The 24,538-nt window shown below is 42.6% G+C and overlaps 1 protein-coding gene across 6 annotated transcripts; it reads left to right on the plus strand.

Moving 5' to 3' along the window:
• Positions 1-728: 728 nt before the first annotated feature.
• Positions 729-22,655, plus strand: Ino80c (INO80 complex subunit C). 6 transcript variants are annotated; one of them, XM_074070001.1, is made up of 6 exons: positions 802-939; positions 9,715-9,779; positions 10,349-10,459; positions 11,489-11,600; positions 12,563-12,630; positions 18,860-22,655. In XM_074070001.1, the coding sequence occupies exons 2-6, from the start codon at positions 9,741-9,743 to the stop codon at positions 18,989-18,991; spliced, it is 462 nt and encodes a 153-aa protein (XP_073926102.1). In that variant the 5' UTR covers positions 802-939; positions 9,715-9,740; the 3' UTR covers positions 18,992-22,655. The 6 variants fall into 6 exon arrangements, with proteins under 6 accessions (XP_020014384.1, XP_073926102.1, XP_073926100.1 ...); XM_074070002.1 differs by lacking the exon at positions 802-939 and adding an exon at positions 1,022-1,095; XM_074070000.1 differs by lacking the exon at positions 802-939 and adding an exon at positions 1,348-1,369.
• The last annotated feature ends 1,883 nt before the right edge of the window (positions 22,656-24,538 follow it).

Raw genomic sequence — 24,538 nt, forward strand, 5'->3', positions numbered from 1 at the left:
GAGTTCATTCGTTCATGATAAATGAACATGACAGAACCTCACCTCACCTTACAGAAACTACATTCTAGCATACTCAAAAAGACATACCCAATTAGAAACCATTTAGTTTATGTCATAAAGGTTCTGAAGAATACGGTAATAATGAGGCAAAGAACAAGGGGTGGGACACCGAGGTTCATAAATAGGTAGCAGATCTGCAACCTCCCTGAAATATGTATGTAAAATTGTGTCTGTCGGTATCTATTTGGTGAGGCAAGTGAATAAGGGTAGCATTATTTCTATGCTCAAAGTGGCCTTCAACCCCTAAAAGGTTAAGATACACCCTGTACTTCCAGTCCATTGGGAGCTACAAACTTCTGCGTGGGAAGGCGGCCACCAAAGAGATGCTAATATCGTGACCATCTGTCTAGTCCTCTGATAATGAACACCTTTATTCTTACAGACATCAAAAGTGACCAATCTTTTGACCTAACGTGAGAAAAGTCAACACGATTATTAATTTTTAAAGAAGTAGTTATTAAAAAGATCAGGAGATGTTCACTGGGGATTTCCAGGCACGTGCCCCAAGGCCTAGGCAGCAGGGCACCGCCCAGCTGACACCATTCGAAGGAACAGATGTCTCCGAGCTCCGCCCTTTACATTCAACCGAAAGAAGTCAGCGAAGCCTTCGTGCGTAAATCCAGGCCGGGTTTTCAAGCGTCAGGGCGGAAGTAACCGCAAGCCGGAAGTGCCGAGGTCCGCTCTGGGAAGGGGGGGAGGGGCAGGAGGAAGCCTCCGAGTAGGATGGCGGCTCAAATTCCAATTGTGGCCACCACTTCCACTCCGGCGATATCCCGAAACAGCAAGAAGAGGCCAGGCAGCCCTTCCCACAATGGCAGTAGCGGAGGGGCCTATGGCGCCAGTAAGAAGAAAAAGCTATCCGCCTCTGGATTTGCACAGGTACGCTTCCGCCCTCCCGGCGTCTCTGCGAGTGCACGGGACCGGCAAGGGAGAGTGCGCATGCGTGGGTCTGGGCTGTGCCAAGACGCGTGCGCAGAGCCGGGCGGGCGTGTGCGAGTTAGTGCGCGCTGGGGAGGACGCTGGTTGGTCCTTGGGGTAAATGAGGGTTTTTGCTTCTTAGTTTGGATGTATGGGCTGTGGTTAGAGAGTCACCCGCGTTCTATTGCGAAGCAAGAAGGCGAGGTGGGAGGTTACTATTGATTCAGTGGGCGGACCACCTCTTCCCTCCCAGGTAGCATTTACAGCGAAGGCGCAGGACTTCTCTCTGTCACTCAGAAGTTAGCGGATCTCCCTTCATCCTGCGTTCACTGGGTGTCCGAGGTGCAAAGCGCCCATTTTCCTACATGGAGTGACTACAAGTGCATGACACGTATGGGTTCCCTTACCCTTTTTTTTTTGGGTGGTGGTGGTGGTTCTGGGGTTTGAACTCAGAGCCTCACTTAGCCACTCCGTTATTCCTTATGGTGATTTTTTGACCCTCAGTTTTTCCATCTTAAATTGGGATTGGTCTGTCTTACCCCCTTGAGATTGTTAAGGGAGTTAAATAAGACAATGACCAAAGCACTGAGTACAGACTTTAGGGCATCTCTGCGATCTGTGCTCTGCTATTTTAGCAAAGAATTTTTAGCGCAGTGGCTTGATTGGATTTAGTGTTTTCTCTGGTAAGTGTTTTCTCTCTTCTCAGTAAGAGCAGAGATGGAGTGTTTGTGCTCCTCAGCGTGTGATGTGGCATGTTCTCCCATCCCTTTAGAACTTTTTTTTTCTTTTGCGTACAGTAAAGTACACATCTTTATTTTTATTTTTATTTTTTTAGTTATATTTTGAGTTTTCCCTTAGGGCCAGCCTCAGATTGTGATCCTTCTACCTCCTGCCTCCCGAGTTGCTGGGATTACAGAAACTGGCTCATTTTTGTTCAGATGGGGTTTTGCTAGATTTTGCCCAGGCTGGCCTTGAACCATGATTCTCTGGATCTTTGCCTCCCTGGTAGGTGGGATTACAGACATGAGCCACCATGCCTAGCCCACAAATATTGGCAGTACAAATAAATAATTTTATATGTATACACCCATGGCTACTGTTCAGATAAGATAGCATATCTGAGAATTCCAGAAAATTCTCTGGTGACCCTTTTCTGGCATTACTCTCTTCCCTCCTATTGAGTGGTAACCATTATTCTGCTATTTTAGCTAAATTAGCTTTGTTTCAAATGTAATATAAATGGGATCATACAGAACACATTCTTTTGTGCTCTGGGTTCCTTTGCAAAACAATGTTTTGCTTTTTTAATGGTACTGGGGTTTGAACTCAGGGCCTTGCACTTGCTAGGCAGGCACTGTACCAGTTGAGCCACTCTGCCAGCCCTGCTTTTATTTTTTTTTAAAAGAGTCTCCCTATGTAGTCCAGGCTGACTTTGAACTTGAGCTCCTGCTTCAGCCTCCAGAGGGGTGGAATTACAGGTGTGGATCAACATTTGAGCTGTTTACAGCTTTTGACTTTTATGCATCAGCTGCTCTGAACACTTCTACAAGTCTTTTTGTGGAGCTTTGCTTTTATTTCTCAGGTAATAGTGTAATTACTGGATCAGAAGGTAGGCACATTTAACTAAGAAACTTAAATGGTATTTCCTATAGTAGTTGCACAATTTTTCTTTCTCACCAGTAAAGTATGAGAATTCCAGTTGTTCTATATCTTCATACTTAGCATTATGCGTTACTTAAAATTTAGCCATTCTATTGAACAGGTAGTGGAACTCTTCTTTAGTTTAATGTGTCTCTGACGACTAATAGCAACTGCTTTTTTCATGTGCTATTGGTCATTACAATATTTTCGTAAACTGCCTGATTTTTCTTCTACTTTGTATTTTTTTTTTAAATTATTGATGTGTAGGCGTTCCATATGTACTCTTTTTTTTTTGGCAGCACTGGGCTTTGAGCTGCAGGTGCTCTTATTGCCTCAGCCACTCTGCCAGCCCCCCATATGTACTCTTGATTTGAAGCCTTTGTCAGCTATATTGTGAGTACTCTGTCCTACTATAACCATAATGTGTTTTGATATTCAGTGATGCCAAGACCAAAGAATGTGGTCAGTACATTATGGGAGGGGTGATTGTTTTGACCCCCCACAATAGTGTTGGTCAACTCCCACCATAGTAAGCTTCAGACAGTTGCCAAATGACTTCAGGATGCTGGAAATTTCCAATAACACAATGTGATAAAAATCTCAACTATGTTGCCCTCAGGACTCACACTGAGGAGAAGGGCTGTCTAGATGTTCTCTGAGCATCTTCTCCATTTTACCAGCCCCCTTAGGAGAGGCTGGAAAAAGTGGGATGTTTCCTGGCATAGTGAATTCTTTTTTTTTTTTTTTTTTTCCTTTGCTAGTGCTAGGGTTTGAACTCAGGGCCTCATGCTTGCTAGGCAGTCACTCTACTACTTTGAGCCATCCCGCCAGCCCTATTTTTTTGTGTTGGGTATTTTCGAGATAGTGTCTCAAACTATTTGCCAGGGGTTGGCTTAGAACTTCTGTCCTCCTGATCTCTGCCTCCTGAGTAGCTAGGATTATAGGCATGAGCCACCTGTGCCCAGTTTGGCTGATAGTGAATTCTTTTGTCTTGGCTCTCCTTTTCTCAGCTGGAGTTTAAAGAGCTGTACTAACCAGTTATTCTACTCCCACACTCAGCATCCGAGGAAGGAAAAGCTCCTGGGTCTAATAACGGACTCTTAGATTTTTGTCCTGCCCTATCCTTTCCTCCTAGTTCCCTGACGCAGAGCATATGCAGCCATTAGCACAGTCCTCCACTGAGAGCTGCCTGAGGCGACCCTCATCTTTGTTCCTTGCTCATCCTTTTTCTTCCATTTCAGTTCAGTTCAATCAGCAAGAACTTATGGTATTGTATTCTGTTATGTCCCCAGCAGTGTGCTGAATACATTTCAAAGAATTAGAGCTTGTCTCCTTTTTCCCCAAAATCTCCCAGGAAGAGAGAATAACAGCCGTACATTGTATTTGTTTTCTATTTTTGCTTTTATAAATTATCACAAACCCAGTGGCTTAAATAATAACTGTTTAATAGCTCATAATTCTGTAGGTCAGAATTATGGCATAACATGACTGGCTATGCTCTGTGAACCAAAGCTGAAATCAAAATGTTGTCTGGGTCGAGTTCTTGTCTCAAGGCTCTGGGGAGAAACTTGCATTCAGGTTCCTTAGATTACTGGCAGAATTCAGTTCTTCTGAAGTGGTGGGTCTGTGGGTCCCACCTCTGTCCTGGCAGTCAGCCATTGCTCACATTCCTCGCCTTGTGCTTTCTTCCATCTGCCACCCAGCTATGGAGAGTCTCTCCCTCTGTCCAGTTCCTCTCATGCTTCAGGTAATCTCTGGCTTCTTTTATCTCTGACCTCTGGATTTAAAGGATTTATGGATTAAGGCAGGCTTACTTGCACAGTCACCTTTATTTAAGATCAGCTGATTTGAAACCTTAATCACATCTGCAAACCTCCTTTACTGCAGTACCTAGGTTAGTGTTTGTGTGAATAATTGGCAGGTGTAGTGTTCTACCCATCATACCTATGAGACAGCTGGGGAGACAGAGTAGTTTCTAACCTTGAGCCAAGGCTGATGGTAGGTATACTCTCACATTGGTTCCTTACTGTGACCGGACAGGGAAAGATGAGAACTCAGTGCTAGTGATGGCAGTTAGAAAAGGAGGGGTGAAAGATGGAGGGATTTGAGGTTAACTTGGAAGGGTGATGGTTTGAATAGGGAAGGTGTCCCAAGCTGTGCTCCCAAGTTGGCTCCAATCTGTGCCTGTGTAAGGTCAACTCAACTTATCCAAGATATCAACAGCAGTGAAGTTAGTGTTTTTAAGTAAATGATGTTATTACTTGAGTTAGAAGGGATTTTACAAGTCTTTCAGCACCTAAATTTCCTTACTTCAATAATTGCAGCTATTTTGTTTCTTAATGAAAGGTAAAGTATATAAAACTTTCATAGGATTTAAAATTTTACAAAGGATATTTACATAAGACAATAGAGTGCTTTTAGAGATTGTTGAAAATAGCTTGATGCCATGGATTTTAAGGTGGGTGAGTTTTACTTTTTAGAAAAGTGCATCTGGTTCCTAAAGTAAAATTGTGTGCATAGTTGAAATTTAAGGCTGTTTAGAAATTTAAATCCTTACAGGTCCTCAGGAGTTGCATGGAATATTTTTGATCTGAATGCATTTTGAGCAAACTATTTATAGAAATATCCTTTATATCAATCTTAGGGAGTAGTATTAGATAGTTTATTAGTACAAAAATACTTTTATTTGCCAGGTGCTGGTGGCTCAAGCCTGTAATCCTAGCTACTCAAGAGGCAGTGCTCTGGAGGATTGAGGTTCGAGTCCAACCCAGACAACAAAATTGAAACCCTATCTCAAAAATACCCAACACAAAAAAAAGGTTGGAGGAATGGCTCAAGTAGTAGAATGCCTGCCTGGCAAACTTAAGGCCCTGAGTTCAAACCCCAGTACTGAAAAAAAGGCAAAGGCAAGGGTTCATGCCTTTAAAAACCAATAGTTTTATTTCATCAAGATGGATCTTTGCTTTCGGCAGAAATTACTAAGTGTTTATGCTTGCTGAGTTCTATGAATTGTCTTAGAATTCCAATTCTGTGTTTGGATTTATTTGTATTTTCAGTGTAGCCAATGTAGTTTTTATTAATAATGTTACAAAAGTGCGAACTTCCATGTATTCTGGTCGTGACACTTCGGAAAGGATTAATGTTAAGTTGGAGGGTTGGGGAGCAGACAATGGGATAAAGTGAAAGAAATGATGGTAAACGAACATTTACCCTGTGCTAGGCACGTGCTAGGTTCTTTCTGAGTATTATTTCATTTAATCCTCAAAACACTATTCTCTGAGTTATTGTTCGCATTTCATTTTACAAACACAAAGACTAGCGCCATTGAGAGGATAAGTAACTTGCCCAAGGTCACACAGCTAATAAGTCACAGATTCAAGCCTCAAACCCAGGCAGGCTGTCCAGAGTACAAATTCTTTTTTAACCGTTCTCTCTCTCTCTCTCTTTCTTTCTTTTTCTATTTTTCTTCTTTAGTGGTAGTGGGGTTTGAACTCACAGCCTCCAGCCTACAAGGCAGGCTCTCTACCACTTGAGCCACCTCCAGCATAGTTGTTACAATGTTCTCAGAAACATAATTGGCGTGTGGATTTGTTGTTACTTAATAGACTTTAGAACCATGGTGAGTAAGCAGTTAGCAAAGCGTCTGAAGTCAAGAGCCAGTAGCTACTTCTTTAAATGGCTAATGCAGAATGCAGATGACAAAAGGCACAGAGACGGGATAGAATTTTCTGTAATTGGAGGCAGCCAGAGAATCTGGACTGATTGTATGTATTCATTTTAAAAGCAATCATTCTACCCAACTTAAAAAAAAAAACCATGATAATCTTAAATTACACTAGTCTTTCCATGTAGTTTTCATTTGATATTTGGCATATGACATTGTGCACTCTGTTTTTCATTTAGCATTATTTGTGACCATTTCTTTGTTTTGATAGCCTTCTGAAGTAGACTTTAAAAAGTCTTACAGACTTTTATGACTAATTGACTCATTATGTTCTAAGGAATTAAGTGCTCTAATGAACTAACTTTATTGAATATTTAGGTTAGGTCTTATCTTTTGGCTATTTTAAGTAACCCTATAGTAACCCTGCAGTTTTAGATCCAAGTCAACCCTTTTTTAATCTAGAATACTATTAGATAGATATACTTGGTATTTGGTTTTTCAGTGGTAAGATAAAAGACATTTGTCTCCTTTCATTGTAACCACAGACAGGAGGCCCAAGTTATCCTGAAGTTTGAGCGGGAGTCATGCAGGATGCTGTCTGGAAAGTCAAAACCATTTATTTAGGCTGTGCAGTTGGAAGTGCTGGACTGAGACCCTAGGCCTGGCTGACTCCAGTGTGTTATAGCAGGCTTGGTTTCTTCTTTGGAACTTAATCAGCTCTTTTAGTGCTGCATAGGGGACAGCCCTAAGTACTCGGTGTTACTTCTCTCTCTCCCTTTCCCTTTTCTCTCCTCCCCTCCTTAGGGTGTTCATGTCTTGGGACAGGTCATTTCATCTCATAAAGTCTCTTAGTGTTAATAGTGCTTTGGTAATATGGAAACTATACATCATCCAAGGTTTTATTTAGTTACATCTAAGCCTCATAGACTTGATCTTCCCTGTGACTAAAGGTCTCTCCCTCCCATCCTGTTCTTAGTAGACACTTTAGTCTCAGCATGACTGAAGGTGAGGGTAAGGGAGCATTGAGGGTGGAGTAATAGGGCGATGGGAAAGGAGCTGAGGAGGAAAGACCAGCAGAAAGCCAATTCTGGCCTCCTGGGGGGATTCATCTGATTACAGAGGCAAGAATTCTCCACTGTGTGAGAGCCAGGAGCCCATCTGGATTGATGCAACTCAGTTCATGTCCTGCTGGCTTCCTTTCTCCCCCTTCTTTAGCTTGACTCACAGTCAGACCCTGGCCTGCTGAAAGGGAAGAGCAGAGGAAAAAGTGAGCCTCTAGCAGGATGGGACATTTCAAAGCCCCATGCTTCAGCACATCACATTCACTCCCTCTTGACTCTTCTGCAGCTTGCTGCCTGCAGCGGCTGCCTTGTAGCCTGTCTTCATGCCACTGCTCTGCATTAGTGTCAGCAGATATGCTGTCTGATGGCACGACCTCTCTCCTGGCAGAACTTGCAGATTGTCCATGCTGATTTAGTGCCATAACTGTTTTTAGTAGTGGCCTCTGGGGTGGGGAAGCTCTGTCTGTCTGAAGCCCAGTGAGGCATGGCTCCCTGAGGCCTTGGGACAAAAAGCCTATGTCAAAAGAATCCCTGTATGCCTTCCTTTTCACCTGCCCTCAGCACCTTTGGACTTCATTACTGGGAATCAGGGAAGAGCAATAAACAGGAAGGGAGGGAAACAATCTGGAGCATTTCTGGGGTGCAGGAAAAAGCAAATCACACTCCCAGAGGATGGAACCTAGGGAGTGGGGCATTCTCTGGATAGTTCTGGAGGAGGGGTGCAGGTCTCAGGACATGCTGTGTGGATGGTTCTGGAGAATGAGGCTTTGGGCACCATTTGGATGGTTCTGGAGGATGAGCTGGGCACTCTCTGGATGGTTCTGACATCATTGTTGGAAGCCTTTGGGCTGGAATTTCTTTGTTTCTCTTTAGAATCTCCTCTTTGCTTCTTTAGCAGTTGAGTTTGTTTTCTCTCAGATGGAAACAGTATTATATCAATAGTCATATTTTTATGAAAAGCTCAAACAATAAAGTTGAAACTTGAAGTATATTTGACCCCAAGAAATCTCTTTCATACTCTGCCTGTTTTCCCTGGATTATGCCTTGAACTATCTCTAGCTGTCCTTGTTTCTTTCTTCTGACATGGTGCCCACTGGGTATCTCTTAGGGTCATTTCTCTCTCTCTCTGTCTCTCTCTTTCTCTCTCTCTCTCTCAATTTAGGCCAGCCAGTAGGCTTGGCCTCTTGACCATGTAGGGACATTGACTTTTCCCTGCTGAGGTCTTACGGGGCACCTTTAGGAATAGTTAGATTCCTTGGGAGAATGGCCTCTTTTCTTCTGATACTGGCAGGTCTCCTTATACCAGCTCTGCCAGTCCCCTGGTCAGCAACCTGTGCTTTCTCCTTTGTTCCTAGAACACTGCTTCAAAGGTCTATTTCAGTATGAATTTCCTACAGCCAAAGATTTTTTACGTAATGACAGCTGGGGAAGGCTGTGGATTGAGGAAGGATGAAGGGAGGGGTTGTCCAGATAGAGGAGCTTGTGCTAACAGAGGACAGGGCTCCTAGACTGGAGTACATCCTTATGAGATTCTACTCTGCTTAAAAGTAGGAAAATATGATGAAACAACAACATGGGTACATCTCAAAAACTTTACACTAGACTAGGCACAGTGGCTCATGTCTATAATCCATCCCAGCCACTCGGGAGGCAGAGATAAGACAATTTCAGTTTGAGGCCAGTCTGGGTAAACAGTGAGACCCTGTCTCAAAATAGTTGGATGTGATGGTGTATGCTTATAATCTCAGTTGTGTGGGATGCAGATAAGGGGATTGTGGTTTGAGTCTGGCCCTGGGCAAAAGTGAAAAACAACTACAGCAAAAAGGACTTGGGGGAGTGACTCAAGTGGCAGAACACCTGCCTAGCAAGTGAAAGGCCTTGAGTTCAAACCCCAGTACCACTAAACAAACAACACACACCCCTTTATGCTGAGCTAAAGAAGCCAGACACAAGCATGTATGCTGTCAGACTCCATTTACATGGAGCTGTACTTAAAGTGACTGGCGGAGATCAGTGTGCTTACCCCTGGGCTGGAAGGTATTGATCAGGAAGGAGCAGGAGAACTTTCTGGAGTAATGGAAGTGTTCTGTATCTTGACAGGGATTTGGATTACACTAGTGAAAACATGACAGACTCCCAAAACATATTGCTTAGAATTGTAGCTGTTTTCTAAAAAGTTTATTGCAGTATAGGAAAATTGGAATTACATTATAAATGAGAAATTAATTTTCATTTTACATTGTTTCTTCTTTGTGATTGTTAGCTTCAATGTGTTTTGTTTTCAAGCATGTTAGCTTGATTGTTGGGGCGCTCTGACTGCAGCCAGCTGACCCATGGCCCTCCAGCTTCCTTTCCATTTTCCTTCCTCAGAATGCCTGTGTCCTGTTGTGCCCCTTATGCATACCGGCTCCAGCCTGGCTTCTGTGACTGACCAGGTACTTAGTACTTTAAGACAGAGTTGACAAGATCAGCAGGAGTAGTGACTGTGTGGTGTCAGGGAAATGGTGGGGCTTTAGAACTGGCCTGACCAGGGTTTGAATCCAAAGGTTGGTCAGTGTATGGCCTTGAACCCATCCCCCTGATCCTCAGTTTTTTTTTCTGTGAAGTGGTGATATTATTACCTCCTTTAGTGTAGCTGTGGCTGGTCTTGGACTTGTGACCCTCCTGCCTCATGTGCTTTGCCTTGTGTATTACCAGCTTGTGCCACCATGACTGGCAGCACCTCCTTTATACCAGTTGTTAGAATGAAATGAGCCAACTTGAATAGGACAGCCATCTCTGAACTTGTTACAAAGGGACCAGGAAACATGGCAACTGAGTGTTCTGCCTGTCTATCCTGTGACCTCCAAATACACAGCAGGTGCTTCCCATCCTGTGGGGCAGGCTGCCTGCTGCAGCTTTGGGCGCTCTGTATCCCCTTGAATGTCTGTCTTGTTGAGAGCAGAAGTGGGGAACCTAGCTAGAAGAAACTGACCTTATACTACTCCTCTTACTCTGTTTTAAGGGTGTTAGTGTGGAAGCCATGAGTGAGAATAAAATGGTGTCATCTGAGTTTAGCACAGCACCTATGGAAAAAGCTGCCAAAACTTTGCCATTTAAGGACCCCAACTTTGTGGTAAGCATCTAAGGTACAATAGAAATAAAAACCTGATAGCCACACCTTAGCCTCTGGTTGTGTTGGGCCTGCACTGAGGTCCCCTTGTCCCTCAGTCGAATCACCATCTCTCCCGTTGGCTCTTGGGGGGCTGTTGAGGAGAGAGGGGCAGGAGAAAAATGGCCCTTCCTGTTGATGCCCCAGTGTGTCAGTCCCAGAGGACTTTGGTGTCCTTTGTGGAATTTATAGAAGGGTAAAAGTTTGCAGGTGGGTCATTTCCACAGTGACTCTCCCTTCCCCCTTTTATTGGTCTTAACATAAGTTTTAGAAAGGCTGGAAATATTTAACTGAAAGAAGGGTGCTCCTCATTAGTTTCTTCTCATTAATCTAAGCTATAAGTAGAATAGGATACTTTCCCTTTCATTCTTGAGGGACATAATCAACCATGGTGATTCACATTGCAGCTTTAAAACTTCAGTTTTTATGAAAGAGTTTTGGGAATACAGTATGACTAGTGACTACAAACATTTTGGTAGTACTTTCTTTTTTATTTTATAATCTTCATAGGACAAAAAAAGAAAAAAAGATTTCATGAATGTTTGCCATGCCATAATTGAGGCTTACTCAGTTTTCCAGGATCACTGGCTCATTTGCAAGGCAGAGAGACTCATCCCCAGAAGGGAGTTTAGAGATGCAGACATGAGGGTAAATGTAACTTTGGAGAAAATTTATTTTAAAGCAGTGAGGTCACAAGTGAAATCTACAAAGTTAAACCCCAAAAAGGATTTGCTTTTTTATGTGTGTGTAAAAAAGCAGCCTTTTATTTCTATTCTATCATTAGCAAACTCATGGGTTTTGACAACGCAAAATCATGGTTTTTAAACAAAGATTAAAGGGTATAGTGAAATACTGTTTAAAAAGATCTCAGCAGTACGAATTATTGCTGATAGAATGGGGGGTACATAACAGTTACGATTAAGCATAAATGTCAGATTCTCAAATGGTAGTCAATTGATTTTTGTTTCTTCTAATCCATGCTTTTAATTTGAGCATTCTGGCCATGGTGGCGCAGTAGCTGGCAAGAAGAACAGAACCTGGAAGAACCTGAAACAAATTCTCGCTGCTGAAAGGGCATTGCCGTGGCAACTGAACGATCCTAACTGTGAGCTGTCTAGAGCCTTCTATGTGCTTATAATGCTCAGGCTCAAAACTTCCTTATAAGAAACCTTCGTTATTTGATTATGTTTGCATTACTGTAGGAAACTGTTTTTAGCTTGAGAATTTTATAGTGGCATCAGTCCAGGAATATCATGTGTATATTTCCTCTTAACTGTGTCTGTGTTGAGTCTGTTTGTTTGTGTTGTCACAGGCATGTGGTTTTTAGTGTATTGTTAACATTTTTGGTATGGAGAAATAGGTCCAAAGATGGTAATAATGATGTTTCTGTTAGACAAACTTCTCATTGAACAGTCTACTCTTAAATTTTGTTTTCAAGAACAAGGTAGCCCAAGTATGAAGCCAGATTTAGGAGGGAGGGTTTCCAACAACCAGCTTAAAGGCCATTTTTTTGCTTTCTGAGTGTTTTTCAGAGTAAATTACTTCTGCTTCAGTGTATCCAGATCTATGTAAAACCCCAATAGATGTTCTGTTCAACTTCAGTGGAAAATACAGGCTCAAACATCCTTCTTCCTCCTGTCCTGCTGTGTTCTTTCCTGGGGATGACTCAGTGAGTGACAAGTCAGCTCATTCAGTCATCTGGGTGTGGACACACAGCAGTCTGGATGCTCAGATCCAGTTAGTGGGTCGTGTGACATTTCAGCACCGTCAACCCATGAAGCCTGAGACTGTGAGCATGGCTTGCGGGCAGATGAGCCTGGCAGTTTTGCTGGAATAGATGGCCCCTGGTGACAGGGCAGGGCTACATCCAAGCCTGCACTTGGTCTATGACATACTGCACTGTTGCTAAGACTCCTCCCTTACTTCTCTGGTTAATCCCCAGAGAATTCTGTGATATGTAATCACAAGAAAAATTTGAGAATATTATCAAATGTTATTTTAGGAAAAAAGAAAAGGAATTAGAATGTTTTAAGGCCAGTTTAGTCATCTTTTTCTTTTTTTCCCTAGACTTCAGTATTGATGCTCCTCCATCCTTTAAACCAGCGAAGAAGTATTCTGATGTTTCGGGTCTTCTTGTGAGTACAGTTGCATCTCTCTATATCATAACATTAACTTTAAGATTTCACAGCAATGTCTATCTAAAACAGTGTTCAGTATCAACTACTAATGGTCCTACCTGGAGACTTTTTACTGTGAATAAGTGATGGATGTGAACAAGGTGTTCATGCTGCTATCTGGAGTGTCCGTGTGGGCAGCTGAAGAGAGGACTGGAGCAGAAAGCAGAAGACATGGTTCACTTCCTTTCTTCTGTTAATTAATTATGTGAGACAACATGATAGAAGCAACTTGTTATTTTTTTACAGCTACAGTTTTAAAATACTATATTTAAATGACTGGTTCTACTTTAAAGAAATACTTAGGGCTGGGAGGAGGGTGAGCCAGTGGTAGAGTGTCTGCCTAGTAAGCTGGAGATCCTTGGTTAGATTTCCAGCATTGTTGAAAAAGAAAAAAAAAAAATAAGCATCTCCATATCTCTACAGAGGCACTTGTATAAAGGTAGTGTCTTTCAAACTTATTTTTAAACATCAGACTCCTTTTCCAAGTGAAATATTTTATAGAATCCACATATCTAAAAGGGCTGTGGTTCTGTGTAGAACCACAGAGTCCTCTGTCTTCCTTCCTACCTCCACTAATGACTGCTCAAGTAGTGTGGGGAGCACAGTTTGGAATCCACTAGCAGAGCTGAAGACTGGGAATTGGGCAAGTTGCTGAAGCCCAGGAATCAAAAGAGAGCCCAATCTCCTTATTCACAGAACATGGAGCAAGTGTGAAACCTGTAAGGATATTTTCAGCTCACCTTCTTAATCATTTTTTTCATCTCGTAAATTTAGAAGATGGGCTTTTTCTCATAACTATAGAAGTAGTGGAGCATGTCTCTTTTAAAACTCACATGCACATTCAAATGCTTTACATTTTAATGAAAATGTCTGACTCCAATGCCTCTAACAAACTGACCAAATTAATTATATACATTTTACAAAGGAAGCCAGGCCTGGCTGTACCCCTGTAATCCCAGCTACTCAGGAGGCAGAAGCAGGAGGATCATGAGTTTGAGGCCAGCTTGAGCAAAGGTGTGGCAGGCCTGTCTCAAAAACAAACTAAAGACAAAGGCACTCAGGTGGCAGAGCACTTGTGTAGCATGCATAAGGCCCTGGGTTCAATCCTCAGTACTGCAAAAAGATAAAAATTTTAAAAAAGATAGAATTTTCTCCTTTGTGATGACAATATTCCTCTTTATTCCTGATCATTTTCATTGTTCTGAAGTCCACTATTGTCTGTATTCATATAGCTATGTGGTATGATTTGTATATGCCTTGTTCCCCAGTATGGGGGTGTTGAGGTGGTAGAGCCTCTAACGGGAGCCTAATGAAGATAATTAGGTCCTTGGGGCTCCACTCTCATGGATGGATTATGTACTGTCTCTTGGGAGAGGGTCAGCTCTCCTAGGAGTGGATTGGTTCCCATGAAAGAGAATTGTTATGAAAAAGAGCAGTGAGCCTGGCCCCTTCCTGGTCTCTTGCTTCCATTCCTTGCTGCACACATGCTCTTTCTGCACTTGCCAGTTCTCTTTCTTCCATGTTACGATATAGCCAAGGAGCCCTGGCCAAGATGTTGACACTATACTGTTTACACCTTCCAGCCTCCAAGACCATGAGCTCAGTAAGTGTCTTTTCTTTATAGAGTACCCATTTTATTGTTGTTGTTTTTGTTGTTTTGAGCTCAGGACTTCATGCTTGATAGGCAGGCACCCTCTCACTTGATCTACTCTGCCAGCTCAAAGTGAGCATTTTTTAAGACTGTATTTTTTTAAACTCATAGTTATAGAGTTATCATATACCCCAAACACAGTTTCTCCTTTTATTAACATCTATGGCATATTAGTTATAGTGAATGAACTATATATTATTATTATTAGCAAAAGCCCATAATTTATACTGATGTCCTCTGTCTGTTCTAGAATCCCATCTGGAATACTGTATGGTATCTAGTTGTCATGTCTCCTTAGGCTGCTCTTGGCTGTGGCAGTTTCTCAAATTTTTCTTGTCTTTGATAACATTGTCACTTTTTTTAATTTTTAATTTTTTTTTTTTTTAAGATGGGCTCTTACTATATTGCTCAGGCTGGTGTCAAACTCCTGAGCTGAAGTGGTCCTCCTTTTCCAACCCCCAAGTGCTAGGATAACAGGTGTGTGCCTCCACGCGCAGCTTACTTTGTCACTTTTAAGAAGTGTTGGTCAGGTACTTTGTAGAATGCTTTATTACTAAAATTTGTCTTGTGTTTTCCTCATGGAAAGATTAGGTTAACTAAATATTTTTAAGTTGTACTTATTTTCTAGTTCATACCTCTTTTTAAAAATTTTGAATGGTTGCTCTTATATTTCCAATATATATTTTTGAGCAACTGAGTCTATTTTTAAATATTATACCAATTCATGTGTAGTGCAAGGTTTTTAATGATAGTATATTTCCAATTCCAGTCTTCCATTTCCTCACCATTTCTTTGTTGTCATATTGTTTATTTTTACTATGCTATAAGCAAAATAAATTGCTACTAGTTTTTGCTTCAGATAGTTATCTTTTAGAGAAATAAAAGTGAGAAAAAATAATTTTCTTTTACCTTCATTTAGTCTATTTCCACTTTTTAAATTTCATTGCATATGTCCAGTTTGCAATCTAATAGCATATTCTTTCTATTAGGATAACTTCCTGAGTCTCATCTTGATTTTCTGCTTTCTCATTGTAGTCTTGTGCTACTGCTTGTCTATTGCTTGAAAATAATTGCCTTATATATTTTACCCATTTTGATAGTTGTTTATGGCAAGAAAACTAGTGTGGCACCCAGTTATTCTGTTATGGCCAAAATGGAAATCTCTCCCTGTGTCATTCTGAGCTTTTGGAAATCATGGTTTATGGCCACACTTAGAAGAAGCTGATTCTTTGGAATGTCAACTTTCTCCTCACCATTTTGGGTAGTTCATGCTGGTACAGTGGTTTTCACTCATTAGGAGGATGATTCCTGGTCTCTTTATGACATCAGCAGAGGAATTTCCATGTTACACCTTACCTAAAACCTCTTGCCCCACTGAAGGTAAGAATTAAGAAGTTGTAAGCATATAAAGAACTCCACCAAATCATTAAGGGGCAATCCCATAGAAGAACTGGCAAAACGTGTGTGAGTAGGCAGTTGAAAGGAGAGGACTTACAGATGACTTGTAAGTAGGTATTGGAGCTCATTGGTAATTAGGTAAAAGGCTGATCAAACAGGGAAGAAATTGAGACATTTGTTTATATGTTTCAGCACCAACATAAGGAAGTGGATATGCTCATATATTGCTGTTTTGAGGTGGGAATCATGCATTGATAGAGCTTCCTTGAAAGACAAGTTGAGACTATCTCTTGAGACCAAAAAAAAAACAAGCAAAAGTCTATGATCTAGAAATTTGCCTTCTAGGCAACTCCCTAGAGAAATATGGTGCACCAGAAACTTCATGCAGAAATACTTAGGAAAGTGCACTAGCAAAATACTAGAAACACATAAAAGTCTGCCACTGGGGATTTTCATGCTGTTCTCTGGCCTGGATGTACATGCAACAACGTGGATGACGTTCCAAGATACATTGTTGACAGAAAGATGCAAGCAGTATAAACAGTCTAGTTTATTACATTAAAAATCACCACACACTCACACCCAGAAATACTGGGCAGTTTCTCTGGTGTGTTTAATGTGTGGAAGGGTGTAAAATTTAAAAGTCTGGAAGGGTGCCCACCTAGTACTAGTTGCCTCAGGAAAAGGCAAAGGACTTTGGGGTGGAAGATGGTGATAAAAGGGTGCTTCAATCTTATTTGTAATGTTTTAATTTTTTTCTAGAGAATATGTTCATCTCTTACTTGTATAATTTAAAGTTACAAAATTTAAAAAGCTCAGTTCATATTTACACTGACTCACCTAACCCCAAAGAGCCACATGTGTCTATGTCTCCTGTGTTTGGGCATAGCACGGAGGCATGTTGGGTCACACTTGTGTGTAGCTATAGAGCTTTGAAAGTGTTGTGGCTCTAGGTGAGATTGGAGGTGGGGGCTGTGACCACTGCCTGTCACCATTTGCCTATCACCCTGAAGCAAGGGGGACCTAAAGCTGTTTGCCGATTGCACAGTACAGAAGGACAGCCTCTGTTTATTTGTTTGTTTCATCTAGGCTCAAGGGACAGAGTCCAGAGCCAGGTGGACTGTAGAGATGAAGTTCTTTACTTCTTCAGCTCTGGGGTGTTACTTGGCATTATCCCTCCTGTTCAAAATGCTGGATGCTGGTTCCTGGGTCAGGACCACCAGTTTTTGTGGGTGACCTCTGTTGGTGCCATGAGAGCTCTGTAGTCTACATTGTTTATTCAGCAGTCTTTTTGGTAGAGAGGTCTGAACTTGAGCAGGCAGCTCGGTGCAGTTTGGTGGTGGGAGTGAAGCAGCTGTGGGCAGAGCCAGACTGAGGTTAGTTCATGTACAGAGACCAGGTGGTCCAAGCCAGATGCCACATGCACCCTGCTCAGAACCACGAGGCAGCCTCTACTCCCTCCCACCCCCACCCCCATCAGGTAGACACTCTAAATCCCACATGGCCGTGACCCTCCCAGGAGACTTCTCGCTGTTTTTTATATTAGCCCTTCACTTTTATTACTGTCATGAGAGGAAATGTGGTACAGAAAGACAATATCTAAATCAAGCCAAAGGACCAAAGTTTTATTTTATATGCAGCTTTAATTAGTCTTAGCTTTTTAGGAATAAATTCCATCTTCCTGACACACAACAGGAATCCTTGAGGGGGGTCCCTTGTGGCAGGATTGAGACTTTAGAGCATGAGAAACCCACGACTCAGTTCCCTGCGGCTTGTGGTCTCTTCCCTGAGTCCTCTCCCTCATCAGACCTCAGAATTACCGAGTCTTGGTGCACTCGCAGGTGACAGTGGTGGAGCAGAGAATCCTCACTTGAGTATTGGGACATTATATGTCTGGACTTTAATGATATTTTTTATCATTTTTAAAAGGTGCTTAAAATTATTCATGTGCATGTTTTCTTTTTCAAAAATCCATAGAAACCATGTACTTTGAGGTATATAATAGGTAAATTATTTTCTCTACCTTGCACATGGATAAAATAGACCAAAAGAGTATTTTGCTATGTCTGGGAAGTAAGTTCTTTTTTCTGTGATGGTCCAGGTCATCTAATCATTCCTTTATGCATTCATCAGTTGTCGTACAAACACTGACTGAAGGCCCCTGTGGTCTACAATGATGAGCAAATGAGCACATTCCCTCCCCTCAGAGCCTCACAGCCTAGACATTAATCAGAGTCATGTAGAAACTGTATGTGAAAGCATTGCATGGGAGTGTGCTGTGATGCTGTGAAAAGAGAAGGTGGGGCCTCACCTCCTGAGGGTGTAGCTATGGGGCTGAGTCCTGATGGATGAGTAGGTGATTACTGAACACAGTAGGCCAGATGGAGTTGGGTGGGGCATGGCAGGAAGGACAGATTTAGAGACCATGGTGGTTGGAACCACAGACTGGGGACATGTGGCTGAGGAGTAAAGAAGCCTGGGGTCTGAGTCACACTGAGGACTTGGGCTTTTGTCCTGGTAACAGAGAGGAGCTATTCTGAGAGAGACTTATGCTGAGGAAGGACATGATCAAAATTGCAAGTTGCAAAGATGACCTGGCTGCAGTTGTAGAATGGCATGGCAGTCCCGTCTAGTGGTGGGGGTGGCTGGCCAGGGCAGCACTACAGTAGCCCAGGGTACTGTGGAAGTAGTGTGGGGGGATGGGGAGAAAGCTGGAGAGGAGGACAGAAGGTAGATGGAACACAGCAAGGAGAGTGTGGACCTGGTGTGCAGTCCCGTGTAGTTCTTACCTTGAGGAACACAGCCCTGGGGCATTTGATAGAAGGAGGTGGGAGTTTGAAGGCAGGAAGGAAGGACCATTGTGAATTTAATCTTGGACCTGCTGCTTACAGCCCCTGAGGCACCAAGAAGGGTCTAGATTCTGGCATGATTATTCTTCCTCCAGTCTGTACCCTGAAGTGTTTCTCAGGTCTGAAAAAATTAATGAGTCTTGGCCAAAGTGAGCAATTTAGTGTTCTTGGTGACAGTAAAGCATAATGAAGATATATTTCACTTTGAGTAAAATTAAAAAAGGATTAGAACTTGAACTTAAAATACCACCACCCAACAACTCTTTGTCCTTCCATGTTTCTCACCCAGGCCAACTACACAGATCCCCAGAGCAAGCTACGGTTCAGCAGCATTGAAGAATTTTCCTATATTCGGAGGCTGCCATCAGATGTTGTCACTGGCTATCTGGCTCTAAGGAAGGCCACAAGCATCGTTCCCTGAGCCTGAGAAATGGACATGAAGTAGGAACTGTTTCAAAAGCAGACTCCAAAGTCTGATTTTGTTTCACGGAAACAAACTCATTCTGCTGTCAATCTGAAAATGTCAGTTCTGTGCCTTGGAAAGAATGTTTGGCTTATTTTAAGGGCTTTTTTTTCCCCCCTATGTTTTCTCTTCTAGTGTGATATTTCCTGTTGAATTAAATTATACTTCAGTTGTTGCCTCAAGTAAAATTGCTTGACAAGAAAACACAATAAAATTGTGCTGTCAGTTTAGCCCAAGTAAGTCCCGAATTTTGTTTCCAAGTCATGAACTCTCGTCTAACATTTAAAGTGAATCCACAATGGATATGGATTATTCCTGATCCCAGTGACTCCCTTTTGGGGAATGTTAGTCTTTCTCTTGGATTTGAGTGCTTGGAAGAGTTCCAAAATTGGGAATGGAAAAGAAAGAGCTGAATGACCCATACAGTCCCACCAGCCAGGCCTTACTCTAAGCCTCAGCCTCTCCTTGTCTCTGGAAGTATAGGAACCAACACTGAAGCTACCTGTCAAAGAGGGAGTCTTATCTTCATACAGCCTGCTCTAGAAAGGTGGTGTTTGCTTTCCCATCCTACCAGGAAAGGCAGCATCTCTTTGGGTCAGGAAAAGGAGCATGGAGATGAACCCTGGTCTCATTGAGCTCCAGATCCACATTTTTGTAGGGAGGACAGTGGGACCAGGCCCTGGGGCTTCTGGGCCAGAGCTGCCTCTGCTTTCAAGGAATTAGGCACCCACATGCCATTTCTTGGGGTAGTCCTTCCCACCATGCTCCCCAGACTTAGAGGAAAGAAAAAACAGCTGAATCTGCTGGGAGAGCAACCTGGCAGCTGGTGGAAATAACCCAGAACCTGGTTTCCTTCCTCCAGGTGCAGCAGCCCCAGAGGCCTTCAGCACTTTCCCAGTCACTAGTGATAGCAGCAGGAGGGCTGCTATGTGCTGCTGTGTGACTTCCCACTCTCCACAGCAAGGGACCTGATAGCATGGACATGAGAGGCAGGGAATTTTCCTAAGCTTATGGTCACCAAAGCATTTGAGCCTCTGGTGCCAGGGTTCTCAACCTGAGTGAACATCAGTCAGAGTTGTGGCAGATTAAAGGCCTTCCCCAAGTGTCTGATGCAGTAGATGGCCTGGGACAGTCTGGGGATTTGCATTTAACAAGTGATGCTGTGAGATCTGCTCTGTTGGTGAAATTGAATGTCTCAGAAGGACCTGAACTGCTGCCTGGTTCCTACTGTGGCCCGCGCACTTCCTGCTGGCAGCCATCATAGGAAAACCCCCAGCTTTCCTTTTAGTAGAAACAGGAGCGAGTGAGCCAACAGCCCTTCCTGCTTCGTTCCCCCCTTCTATTATGCAGAGAGAACTTGGGGTAAGTCCACTTCTTTTCCATGAAGACCCTCCCACCACAAATGCTGGATGCTGCCTTTTCAGACTTTCCAGGGGCAAGTGTGCTGTATCCTTTTGGGAGGACCAGCAGACTGTTGATCCCACAAGCATCAGAGTTTCCAGGTGTGTGTTCCATGAACCCTCTATAGAGCCACCTGGAACCTGCTGAAATGAAACTCCTGTGCCACACCTGAGACCTGACCTCAGGGAGTTATGCTCAGGATTTTACCCTTGACATATATCCCAGTGTGACTATGGTGCACCCAGAAATACGAGAGCTACTGCCTTCCACAGGCAGTGTGCAAGCTCTGAGGCTGGGCACCTGGCTCCCTTTGCAGTTCCCCTGCCACACTTCCCTCATGGGCCTGTTTTTGCTGGGGATTCGTGAGTTCCAAAGGTCATGTCATTTTGCACCCCAAGCTCCAGAAGTCTAAGCTGAGCCAAACCAAGCTTCAAGCTGTGACTATTTCCAATAATGAGTTCTATCGGCTTTGAAACCAGCAGGTAATCTGGTGCTGAAACAGCCCTTGTCCATGCTGTTGCCTGGTGATTCCCAGCTTTGGCTGGAATCACCTGCCAGGGGGAGGGTTGGGGTGTCTAAAACTACCCAGAGAGTTTTTGGGTTTGTTTTGATAGCATTATTATGATATAATTTGGGCACAGTAAAATTCACTAATTTTGAGTTATAGAGTTATGAATTTTGACAAATGTATATGTTGAACAAAATCATATAAAGCCAGCATGGTAGTACACACCTGTAATTTCAGCACCCAGCACCAGGAAGCCTGAGTCAAGAGGATCTAGAGTTCATAGCCAACTTGGACCACATAGCAAGTTCAAGGCCAGCCTGAGTTGCATACACACAGTATGTATGTGTGCAAATGTCTGCTCATGTATTAGTCCTTTTATCATTATTATAATGAAATACCTGAGGAGGGCTAAGTTTATAAAGAGAAGACATTTATTAAGACTACAGCTCTGGAGATCCAAGGGCACCACACTGACATTGGCTCAGCTCTGGTAAATCCTCTTGGCAGTGCCACATCAGGGAGGGAACAACTGTAAGAGGAGAGAGCCTACCAAAAGGCAGGAAGCCAGAGAGACTGGGGTCATTTAGCTCCTTCTGAGAGCATAGTCTTAAGACCTATAGAGTTTCTGTTTTGCCCCACCTCTAAAGGGTTCCACCTCCCAACCCTGCCACATTGAGGACCAATTTCCGAATGCATGAGTCTTTGAGGACAATGAATATGCAAACCACACAATGTGTAGTTAGTAGTCCTTTTCATGGCACCCTCGCTGGAGCTAGGAAAGTGAATGTTATTGCATCTGTTTTTACATCTTTCATGTTACCCCCTCCTCTCTACTTGGCGCTGCTCCAGCCTGACTTCAAAAGCACCCTACCTCCTGCATGGACGTTTGCAGTGTCCTCCTCACTGCTTTTTCCAGCAATCTACTCCACCTCAACTTTTTCTTTTGTGCTGGTATTGGGGTTTGAACTCAGCTTTGTATTTGCTAGGCAAGCTCTCTACCACTTGGGCCACATCCTCAGCCCTGCCTTTCTACAACTTTTGACTTTGCCCATCATGGCATGTCTAGTGGTGAATGATTTGTGTCTGATACCTGGTCAATTCTGGCGTTGGCCACAAGGGTCCAAAGGTTAAATACAGCACTTAAAATGCCCAATTAGCTGGGTTTTAGAAATCAGATTTTCTTCTGAATACCATGCTGAGATCCAATCTGCTCTGACTGGATGGAGTTCATCTGTTTCCTAACATCTGATACATGTCTTCACCAAGAAGAGGAGAGCAATCCAGACATATTTTAGAACAACCTGCAGTGTTGGATATATGCTTTCCAGAGCAGGGGCAGTCCTTATGTGTGAGGGAGTCTCAAGTTTAAAGCACACATCTATCTAGACTTTCAATGTATTTTGCAATTGATGTGGCATCTGATAGAAGGCCAAAAGTTATTTCCAGTGAGAAATCTATTTTCTGAATCCATGGCTCTTGGGACGAGATCAGACACTTAATATCTCCAGTGGCTATATCTGTGACTGTGTTTACTGAACTTAGTAAAAATAAAGGGTAAGGAAGGAAAACAATGCAGTATAGAATTTGACCCATCATCAAATAGGATACCGTACTTTGGGGAAAGATTGCAAATGATGTTCTGTTAGGAATGCATGAAGCAAAAAAAAAAAAATGCATGAAGCAATTAGTGCCATTTGCAATAATGTCCTACTAGAGGGGAAGTGTGGGTCTTATTTGGATCTTGATTCAAACAAAAAACTTAAAATATTTTTGAGACAATTGGAAATTTGGTATATTTTTGATATTTGGTAGGAGTTCTTATGAATACTTTTAGTTGTGGTGATGACATTGTAATATTAAAGAAGGGGTCATACTTTAGAGACACACTGAAATATTTATGGATGGAATGATATGATATCTGGAGTTTGTTTTCAGATGATATTGGGGAGAGGAAGTAGATGGAAGTAGTGTTGAAACAAGATTGGCTCTGAGTCAATTATTGTTAAAACAGTGCTAAGTACATGGAAGTTTGTTATACTGTTCTACTTTTGTATGTGTTTGAATTTCTTCATAATAAAAATTTTAAAAAGAATATATTTTTATTCTTAAAAGTTGTGGTGAAATTGGTGAGCTGTATTAGGTTGAACTGGTTAGTTGATGCTGAAAATGCTGCCTGAATGGTGTAAGACTGGAAACACTTAATTCCTAACACATCACACAATGACTAAGTTACAAGAAAAGGCCAACATGGTAGGTGATGCTGTCCTTTAGATGTTCTAAATAGAGGTCTTCATTGTGTGTCCCTTTGTCCTGGCGGGCTGTAAGAATACTATGTTAGTCAACTTTCTGTTGCTGTGACAAAATACCTAAAAAAAAAAACAGTTTTAAAGGAGGAAAGATTTATTTAGGTTCATGGTTTCAGAGGTTTCAGTCTATAGTTGGTTGGCTCCATTGCTATGGGTCTGTGGTGAGGCAGAACATCATGGTGGCTGGAATGTGTGGCAGAGGAGGCTGTTTACCTTATAAAGGCAAAAAGAGAGAGGGAAAGAAGGAAAGAAGACAAGGAAAGAGGGAGAGAGACAGGGAAAGAGAAGCAGAGGGGGGCGGGGGGAAGCTAGGGACGTGGACACCCACAGTTACCTGCATCCTTCAACTAGATATGAGTAGCCCATTCAGCCATGAACTTACTGATGAATTAATCCATTGATGAAGTTTAGCACCCTTATGGCCCCGTCACCTCTAAATAATACCATCCACTGGGACCAAGCCTTTAACACATGAATCTTCGGGCAGACACCAGCTTTGAGTTTATTGTGGGATATAAATAAGTCGTATGGGAGGGTGTTTGAGATGCATTAGAATGACTGACAATGACTTGAGAAAATACCATTGATCTTATTCCTGATAGACTCTACACATACAGAAGATTGGTACCAAGTGGGCACAAATCCTGAAGTTACTGTGTCTCTGTAAAACCTTCCAGAAAGCCAACGAAGAAGTTTGGTATACTTTTGGAACATCATTTTCAAGGTCTGGTATTGTCATTGCAGGTACTTTTTCTTTGTAAAGACCAAAAACTCTCATCTTTATCTCTAGTTAGCAATTTCCTCCCCAGTTGTTATTAGGGGAGATATCAGTCACCAAGGTGTGGGCTGGATCCCTGAAAAAAGCCCTTGCGATATTCTACCCTTCATCCCCCAGGTCATGCCCTCGTGCACTCACACTGGAACACAGAAAGAAATGAGATCTTCAGAGAAGTACATGAACAAACTGTTGGAGCTGAGGAAATTGCTTTTGCTGAATTTCAACTAGGTTTTTGCTTTTGTGCCCATACTAAGAAGGGCACTGAAAGAGTGGGAAGACACAGCCCTTCAAAATGCCTATTGGGTTTGACGCAGAAATGTCCCCCAGGCCCCCCATATCACTGCCCTGCATGTGAGATTTCTAGCTCAGCACCCAGACATGGAGACTGATAACCTGGATTTGAATTGCATTTCTACAGTTGATCTTGGGCAAGTTACTCACTTACTCTTAAATTCTTTGTTTTCTTATCTGGAAAATGAGCAATGTAGGAGTTTCTACCCCACGTGATTGTT

This window comes from Castor canadensis, chromosome 4 (assembly GCF_047511655.1).
Source record: "Castor canadensis chromosome 4, mCasCan1.hap1v2, whole genome shotgun sequence".
Lineage (NCBI taxonomy): Eukaryota > Metazoa > Chordata > Mammalia > Rodentia > Castoridae > Castor > Castor canadensis.